Source organism: Salmo salar, chromosome ssa27, assembly GCF_905237065.1.
Source record: "Salmo salar chromosome ssa27, Ssal_v3.1, whole genome shotgun sequence".
NCBI lineage: Eukaryota > Metazoa > Chordata > Actinopteri > Salmoniformes > Salmonidae > Salmo > Salmo salar.
In genome coordinates, this window is record NC_059468.1 from 6312849 (window position 1) to 6322664 (window position 9816).

Genomic DNA, 9816 nt, shown 5'->3' on the forward strand with positions numbered 1-9816 from the left:
AATAATTGAATCCATTTTAGAATAAGGCTGTAACAAATTGTGGAAAAAGTGAAGGGGTCTGAATACTTTTTGAATACACTGTAGCTCCAATCCACATTTAGGTCTGTCTTCTCTATATGACTTCACAGTGTAATGGCAGTTTGTAAGATTATATATAAAGTTGTTAGTGTACCCATCTGTACACTAGTCTAAAGAATATTCAGAAATTGGGTTCGTAAATCTACGGACAAATTATTTCATCAGTTAAATTGTAAACAGTAATATCCAAATACATTTTCCCCAAATTGTACTTGACGGCGATACGTTACTCTTTGGCCTGGAAAAAAAAGTGGCTATAGTGATTTAAAAAAAACATTATGTTATCAGGTAAATCCACTTCTCACCCTCCCTTAAAACTCAAACAAGCTCTAATATTTGGGGAATTAAAGCTGAAATTCATTCAAGGGGCAAAAACAAGTAATTCTATTTTGTCTAAATATTCCTACGTTAACCACATATTACATATGTTTTGTGGTACAGTACAATTACTTAGATCATCCCCTAATTTACTATTAAATCATTCCAATCATTTAATATTGACTCCACCAGTCCCATCCCTAAAAGTCAGCCAACCCACCCCTGTGTGTGTGCGCGCGCATTTATGTACAAGTACGCAGAAAGAGGGCGATAGTGTCTTCGCTTTACTCACCCTCACGCTTGGGTATCATCCACCACCAGAGTGGTGTCTCAGTGTACTCTCCCTATCCAAGTGAGTCTCGTAAATCATTTGGGGGATACACAAATCTTTTGACTGGTTTGTGTTTCCTGCACAAGATATCTCTTGCTAAGAGTGAAATGCCAGTCATCCCACCACCACCCATCTATAGTCTAAAGCAGAGGTGTCAAATATTCCATGGAGGGCCTGGTGTCTTCGGGTTTTAGTTTTTTCCTTTAAATAAAGACCTAGACAGCAGGTGAGGAGTTATTTCCTAATTAGTGACCTTAATCCGTCAATCAAGTACAAAGGAAGAGCAAAAACCCACACTCAGCCACTCCCTCTCCCTTACACGCTCAGCAGCCAGAAGAAGAAGAAGATGGCCACGAACAGGAAGAGAGAGTCCTGCCAATTGTTGCCGTTGCCTTGGTGATCGGCTGCATATGCGTCTGGGGGAACAGTGATAACATTGCAATGACTAGCCAACAGCTATCGCATCAAGGAATAAATAGATGGTTGTGTGTGTGTGTGTGTGTGTTACCTGCTCTGTGGTAGGGGTCATTGGTGTTGAAGACTGTGGTGAAGAAGCCGAAAGGGAAAGCACCGATCCCAAAGGACATGTGGAAGCCATTGTCCCCAAACCCCTGGAAGGGCTGCAAGAAGAGGAAAGAAGGGAATAGTGGTCTCTCATTACAAATAGAGTGAACACACAAAATAACCAAGTAATAAACATCAGAGGAAGACTCACCCCTCTGCTCTCTGGCTCTGTTCTCTGTCCCGGAGGACGAGGCGGGGTTTTCAACCTGGAGGACGAAACACCAGTTAACCAATGCAGTTTCTCAGTGTCACACGTTCACAAATACGCACGCTCAGACTCAAAAAAAACACACGCAGTGTACCTGGGGTCCTCTTGGCTGGAGCTCCCTCTGCCGTAGAGGGGGATGACTTTCTCTCTGCTGATGCCCGCTTTACACACAGGACACTGCTGTTGGCTGGGCCGTGTCTCCAACCACTGACACCGACCGAGGAGGGAGAGAAAGAGGGATCATATGACAGGTGAGACAGAAGCCATACCGCACCGTCCGTTCAATACCGTCAGTCTATTGGCATGCACTGACTTACTGCAACGTTCCACACACACAGGGTAGATCTATGTGCTGTTCTGTGTTATGTAGAAGGATGAGTCAATATACTGTAGTAGAATGACTTATTTTAAAAAAAAAGTAAATTGGGGGAGAAAATAAAACTCCACATTATACCATGCACTTTCTGTGTCGGTAATATAAGACAGTTGTGCAATATAGCACAAAACAGTGTCAAATACAAACAGCTAGGTACACAAGGCACTGAAGGCAGTAGTGTTGACACTATTCTATCAACAGAGTTAGCGCAGTAACTAATGAAAGAAAAACATTGACTGATTCTCAAAGGAGAAGGATATGCAATACTATGCATGGTGCAATGTACGTTACAGCTAGTGCTATAATCTAAAGCACCGCAAAGACAAAAAGGGGGTTCACATAAAACACTGGTAATGAATGGGAGCTTGAGAACATTATCAACTTTAAGCTGCACTGAGTCAACTGGCTGACCAAGGTGGTCTCAGGTCATGTCATCGGACTGGGAGCTGGTTTCAACCAGTAGAAAAAGTGTAGCCTAATATTTACCACCACTGTGAAACTAAAGACAACACCTTTAAAATGGCATACTTACTTGATGAAGGCAGGGCCAGCTGTGAAAGAGAGAAGGAGAAAGATTAGAGTGGGTATTATGAATAACGTCACCTAGAAACATGGTGACATTTGGAGCAACCTCCTAGTGGCCTACTTCATCGAGTCTGAATTGATACAGAGATTTTCAATTGCATACTCCTCGCATCCTCGCCGCCTCCTCAAAACGCATTGGATGAGAAAGCTGAGGTCCCGCCCCTCTGACCTTCTCCTCCAATGGGTTTTGAGGTGGCGAGGAGAGAAGACGCAAGCAGTATGCAATTGAAACTCTCCCATAGGCCTAGTTAGTGTGCTAGATTTTGGAATCCATATTCACCTTATTTTCCAGTAGGCCCCCCCACCTACAGGGCGCATCTGGTTACCCTGTTCTGACCTTAACGATGTGAGTGATTAAAATCATCCGGGCTCCCCATCGCTAATGTTAATTAGCTCCATTGGTCATCGCTCATTAGCACAGTCTCACCTCGCTGCTGGCCAGATTAATGCGTTGTGGGAGAGAAGGATGGTACATGTACAGTAACACGGCACAGGTGTGGCATATCAAGAAGCTGCTTAAAAAAGCATGATCATTACACATGTGCACCTTGTGCTGGGGACAATAAAAGGCCACTAAAATGTGCAGTTCTCACACAACGCCACAGATGTCTCAAGTTGAGGGAGCGTGCAATTGGCCTGCAGGACTGTCCACCAGAGTTGTTGTCAGAGAATCAAATGTTCATTTCTCTACCATAAGTTGCCTCCAACGTTATTTTAAAGAATTTGGAAGTACGTCCAACCGGCCTCACAACCGCAGACCACATGTAACCACGCCAGCCCAGGACCTCCGCATCCGGCTTCTTCACCTGCAGGATCATCTGAGACTAGTCAACCCGACAGCTGATGAAACTGAGGAGTATTTCTGTCTGGAATAAAGCCCTTTTGTGGGGAAAAACAAATTCTGATTGGCTGGGCTAGGCTCCCCAGTTGGTGGGCCTATGCCCTCCCAGACACACTCACGACTGCACCCCTGCCCAGTCATTTGAAATCCATAGATTAGAGCCTAATGAATTTATTTAAATTGACTGATTTCCTTATATAAACAGTAACTCAGTAAAATCATTGAAATTGTTGCGTTTATATTTTTGTTCAGTATACATAAAATATCTAGTTATATTTTTCAGTTCAGTAATATGTGTTCCATCAAGTCTCATTGATCAACTGGACTGGAGAGTTTTTTTTTCCTGTCGAGGACAGTCTATTCTTACTCCTCTATAGCGACAGTGCCTCTGACACCAATCCCACTCTTAACCCCGGAGATGTGACTGAACTCCACATGAATGAGTCAATGCATGCATGTTTACATTACAAACAATGCAAGTGTAGCCAACAACTTTGCAGAAACTTGAAGGTCAACGCCTGCTGTTTGTAATACATGATTCAGGTGGCAATATTGGGAAAATCTAAACCAGTGATGACATGTGCTTAGTAAAAATCAGTGATTGTTTAGTGTGAGTCACCCAAGTTATCCATTGTGCAGTGTCTACTAGTTATTAATACACCCAATGCAGAAACTCAACCACTGACTGAGTTCCATACAGCAACCAGGTGTGTACCAGAGAGGCATTCACTGTTACATTGTTGCTGTAGCTGGTGCACAGGTGAAGCTGGAATGGGACATGAGTCAAGTTCCAAAAGAATGATTTTGGCAAGATGCTGATGGCTAGGCAACTAGGCTACTTCCAATAATGGACTAAAGAAGCCTAACGTTAGTCCTTATAGACCAATGATATTCTGTTTAACGCCGAATTGGTAGCCTGGGTACCAGTCTCTTTAACTAATCCACTCCGGGTACATGTGCCCATGGCAAGGAGTGGAACGTAAGATAAAGAGACTGGCCCTCAGAAAAGCGTATCGTTTCTGGAAGCCAAAACAGCTAAATACTCCATCTAAACGTGAATCGATTCTCAATTGCGGTACTAGTCTAGAAACATAAATCACTCTACTTTCATATCACACAAAAAAAAACATCAAATGTAACAAACTGTAAATTGAATGAATGTAAATAAAAATGTGCGAACATTGTTGTAAAGGCATGAGGTGATGAGCATACGCCATTGTCAAATCCACTTTATTTCGATAGGTTGGCTAATGTATGAAGCTCAACCAACAACACTCATTCATGATTAACGTTCGCTATTAACTAGACCTCCAAGTTAGCCATCTTGCTTTCTAGCCATGTAACTAGCTAACATTTAACTATATAAAAATAAGCCTTGTGCATGCATTTGTCATCGACATATGGGTGTGAACCAACAAACAACCCGCTTGTTATCGTAGAGAAACTAGCTAGCTGGAATGTGTTAGAAAGACCAAACAACGCTATGTCAGATGACTAGTTGTGTAAGCAAGCTGCTATCAGCCTACAACATTCCCTACTCGACGACTGATCGAAAGTATCCCCGCCTCGTACCAGAACAAGTGCCCGCACAAACTGATGACAGCGTCCCTTGCTGTGTCCAAACAAATGTTGCATTCGAATGTGGCCCGATCTGGCTTGCGTTCTGCCTCTCCGCGGCTTCCTCCCGGTCCATCGCGCTCGTTGCTGTTCTCACCATCCGGGAACCCTCCTCTGCTTGCGGGCCCGCTGTCACTCGAGGACCAGGGATCCGCGGCCGCCATAATTGTTTACTGAAAAAGTAATAACTCCGCCAGACGAGAGCTAGCTTCGAGGTTTCACCGTACCTGTGCACCACCCCGCCCGTTTCCGTAAAAAAAAGAAACAACTAGGAGGAGTTTAAAGGACCTGATCAGTCATTCTGATTCCCATGTAAAATAGACGTTTGTGACTGAAATATCACCTAATAATATTGTGGGGGGATAGAAATGCTAAAAATATAAGAAAACTAGCTTTACTGGCAGCTCTATGAAACGCCTATGTGAAGGTTGCAGTGATACACAAAGCAACTCACACAACATTGAAATTGCAAATCTCCCATTTGGCATGTCTCTTGTGATGCGATTCACAGAAGTGCTGACTGATGTGTTGACATACCAACTGCATCAGAGTTTTAAACGAACCCCTTCCCCTTTTGGTCAAGGCTGGTTGAAGACCTAGCTAGCCAGACAATTTTTATTTATTTAACTAGGCAAGTCAGTTAAGAACAAATTCTTATTTACAATGACGGCCTACACAAGCCAAACCCGGACGACGCTGGGCCAATTGTGCCGCCTTATTGGCAGCTCTATGAAACATAGGCCTTTCATAGAGCTGCCAATCACGGCCGGATGTGATGCAGCCTGGATTCGAACCAGGTACTGCAGTGACGGCTCTTGGGAGCCCTTAGAAAGGAGAAATACACAAGTATCTTTGCCATAGATGAATAGTGTAAACGTTTTATTATATTTGCCGACACCCTACATCCAGTTTTTTTGCAAACACACCTCAAATGTTTCAAGGCAGTACTTATTAAAATTAGGTAAGATAATATCATGTTACCATTGGTGTATTAAAATGAGAGTTAGGGTGATGTCACCCTTTCCTCTTAAAAATGTATCCAAATGTTTGACATGGAGAGGACCAGTAACTTTATGATCAAACTTTACAGATGTCGAAGCAACAGTATTTTTCATACTTTGGTCATCATACTTTAATCTGGTTTCATCCAAATATCATCAAATTTCATGAAAAACATGATTTTCACTGTTCATGACCTTTAAAGGTTGTGACTAGATGGAATAGCCTACAGCTACAGACGAGATATACAGTTTAACTACCGCTAGAGTTGGACTTAAAGTTTTGAAGCCAGAGGACGAGTCCGAGTCTTGGGCATCTTTCCAGAGCTTCGACTTTTCGGCCTGAAAATCACTGACGTCATGATTTGACCTCGTTTTTTTCGAGTTCCCAGTTGTCTTGAAAGCACCAACTAGCCCAGCTATTTCCCACACAATTGCGGGACCTCAGTGCTTGAGAAGCGGGAGAAAGACACTGGCGTGTTTGAGTGGTAAGGCAAAAGTAGCCGACTGTAGACGAAAGTCGACGACTAAAGTTGGGGGAGGTAGCCTACATATGCACCGACAGCAAGTCGGACAACTTCATTTGTTTTGTTTTGGTACAGTCCATATGTCACTTGTTTTTGGTCACAGGTACAGGAATGGCTGAAGAATTGCAATATTTACCTGGAGCTAACCCTGCAGATAGCACTACTGGGCGATCTGAAAAGTCATAGTCAATCGATCAATAATATGATAATACTTTTAGCAAAAAATAACATTTTCAATTTACAATCTGCAAAAATAATGAGAATAGAAAGGTTCAGAACTTTTGTGAAATATCACAGCACAGTTGAACAATATATGGCAAATAGAAATCCAATATTGATGGTGTTAACAGCTGAAGGTTGGGACTAATAACAACAAGATAACTCATATAAAACATGCTGTGCCCGTAAAACGTATATAGGTTAAGAACTTTTTTTGTATAAATGTATATAGCATGTATAAGCTGGAAATACAGGCCTAAGTGTTGTTGTTCACTAGTTTGCTCTAATTGGGGGTAGGGGTGGTAGGGCAATAAAGGAAATATATATTTTTAAAGATATATGTAAATGTGTATATATTATATTTGAAAAAATATATATGGGGGATTGGAAGTGATGCAGACAATTACATTGATGGAAGCTACAATCTATCTGCAATATTAAAGCTATGGGTGTTTTCTGTTAAGAGAATGTGTTTCTTGTTAAAAGGCTAAATAGCACTAAACTAGTAAGCAAAGGCACTATGTGTAATCCTGGGATTAAGTGTATTTATTGGTATAATTCTATATTGTCCTATAGTTATCTGTACTTAATCCTATAATGGCCTGTAGTAATATTATAATACGATAATGGCATGTAGCAATCTTATAATTGCCTATAGTAATCTGTACTTATTCTTTTCTGGAAATAATGTATAGGCGCGTCACCAATATAATTTCTCCAAGGAACTAGAGGGGAGGGGTAAACCCCGCCTAGAGGAAATAACTTAGATTTGGAAACAATGGTGGAGTAAAGCCGAGGGGATATGGTTATTAGCATAAAGTGGAGGGACTATGAAACTTGTATAAGCATGAAACTGTATAAAAAGAGTGGACTGAGACTGAGTCCGGCAGTTGGTCCATTGGCCAGCTCGACTTGTTACTTTATATAAAGTATATTTGAATTCACATGTTTCGGTATCTGAGAAATATGATTGAGCGAACATTTCTACGACAAAGCTGGTCTACCCCATAAATGTAATAAAGAAAAAATAAATAAAGAATATAATATAAAAAGTCGGACAACTTCTGCTGTTTCTACGAAATGCGACAATGGCAGACATGGCATTCACCTTTGTTATTGCCGACGAAGTAGATGCTATCTAAATTCCACTTCTCCTACACCAGTGGTTCCCAAACTTTTTATAGTCCCGTAACCTTTCAAACATTCAACCTCCAGCTGCGTACCCCCTCTAGCACCAGGGTCAGCGTACTCTCAAATGTTGTTTTTTGCCATCATTGTAAGCACACACACTATACGATAATTTATGTATTAAACATAAGAATGAGTGAGTTTTTGTCACAACCCGGCTCGTGGGAAGTGACAAAGAGCTTTTATAGGTCAAGGGCACAAATAATAATATATTAATAATCAATAATTTTGCTCTTTATTTAACCATCTTACATATAAAACCTTACTTGTTCATCGACAATTGTGAATAACTCACCACAGGTTAATGAGAAGGGTGTGCTTGAAAAGATGCACATGACTCTGCAATGTTGGGTGAGAGAGTCTCAGTCTTAAATCATTTTCCACACACAGTCTGTGCCTGTATGTAGTTTTCATGCTAGTGAGGGCCGAGAATCGACTCTCACATAGGAACGTGATTTGAAAAGGCATCAGTGTCTTAACAGCTCGATTTGCCAAGGCAGGATACTTTGAGCGCAGCCCAATCCAGAAATCTGGCAGTGGCTCAGGAAAGTACCTACGTAATTGCGCACCCAACTCACTCAGGTGCTTCGCTATATCACATTTGACCTTGTCCAGAAACTTCAGTTCATTTGCACACAAAAAAATCATACAATGATGGAAAGACCTGTGTGTTGTTCTTGTTAATGCAGACAGAGAAGAGCTCCAACTTTTTAATCATAGCCTCAATTTTGTCCCGCACATTGAATATAGTTGCGGAGAGTCCCTGTAATCCTAGATTCAGATCATTCAGGCGAGAAAAAACATCACCCAGATAGGCCAGTTGTGTGAGAAACTCGTTACCATGCAAGCGGTCACACAAGTGAAAATGATGGTCAGTAAAGAAAACTTTAAACTCATCTCTCATTTTTTTTAAATGTGTCAATATTTTGCGCCTTGATCAAGGCATTACATGGTCGCTGCCCATATCATTGCATAATGCGGGAAATACACGAGAGTTCAGGGGCCTTGCTATAACAAAGTTAACTATTTTCACTGTAGTTTCCAAAACATCTTTCAAGCTGTCAGGCATTCCCTTGGCAGCAAGAGCCTCTCGGTGGATGCTACAGTATACCCAAGTGGGTGGATGCTGCAGTATACCCAAGTGGGTGGATGCTGCAGTATACCCAAGTGGTGTCGGGAGCAACTGCTTGCACACGTGTTACCACTCCACTATGTCTCCCTGTCATGGCTTTTGCGCCATCAGTACATATACCATATACGTTTGGCTACATACGGACCGTTAGTGGAATTTCCGCGAGAGCGTAACGGTTAATGTGATTGGATGTTAATTATTTGACTAGGCTACATGTATTGTGTTGTTATTTCGCTGAACACTAGATGGTTAAATTGTATTTTTGGCAGTGAAACGAGGCCACTCAGGTGAGAAAAAATACTCACCCAAATGTATAGCCCCGTTGGAAAATATAAATGAACCGTTTGAAAATGTGAAGGGCAAAAAATATATACTTGCAATTTTATTTTATTTTATTTGGCGTTCCCCGGACGGCATTGCACCCCCGTTTGGGAATACCTTCCCTAAACAGTGCTTAAAACAACTATTTACTGTTAGCAATCCAGTACTATTACATCATTAAGCCAACTACTGACTGAGACAGGCAATGCTACTGACATGGATGTTTGTGAAAATAAAGGGTGGTACAGGACTGGTCTATGCATCAAAGGGATGGATGTACAGAGCCATATCCAGCTCTGACAAAGTCACTGATAGCCCACATGGCTGCCAGGCTGCCATCTACCTTTGCACATAATAATTTGCCGACACAATGGGTTGAATGGTTAGACATGATTACAAAGGGCAGAGGTATTTTCATACAGTATTTATTTATGTTATTTACAAAGTTGGATGAAGGGTCTTTTCACACCCATGTAGCTCAGTGAGATAATACTGTATTAATTGTGTAAAATA

At 41.6% G+C, this 9816-nt stretch overlaps 1 protein-coding gene across 1 annotated transcript; it reads right to left on the minus strand.

Annotated features, from left to right (window-relative positions):
• Positions 1-112: 112 nt before the first annotated feature.
• On the minus strand, positions 113-5472 carry LOC106588511 (E3 ubiquitin-protein ligase RNF5-like). The gene is made up of 6 exons (XM_014177616.2): positions 4874-5472; positions 2408-2426; positions 1594-1706; positions 1443-1497; positions 1236-1347; positions 113-1143 (listed from the first exon to the last, which is right to left on the minus strand). Exons 1-6 carry the CDS (start codon positions 5080-5082, stop codon positions 1043-1045), a joined length of 609 nt encoding a protein of 202 aa, XP_014033091.1. The 5' UTR covers positions 5083-5472; the 3' UTR covers positions 113-1042.
• Positions 5473-9816: the final 4344 nt, after the last annotated feature.

Coding starts and splice junctions, on each gene's coding strand:
- LOC106588511 (XM_014177616.2), bottom strand. CDS start 5,082: ATGGCGGCCGCGGATCCCTGGTCCTCGAGTGACAGCGGGCCCGCAAGC. Junction 1,498..1,593: donor TCCAGCCAAGAGGACCCCAG/GTACACTGCGTG, acceptor TTCGTCCTCCAG/GTTGAAAACCCCGCCTCGTC. Junction 1,348..1,442: donor CAGAGCCAGAGAGCAGAGGG/GTGAGTCTTCCT, acceptor CTCTTCTTGCAG/CCCTTCCAGGGGTTTGGGGA.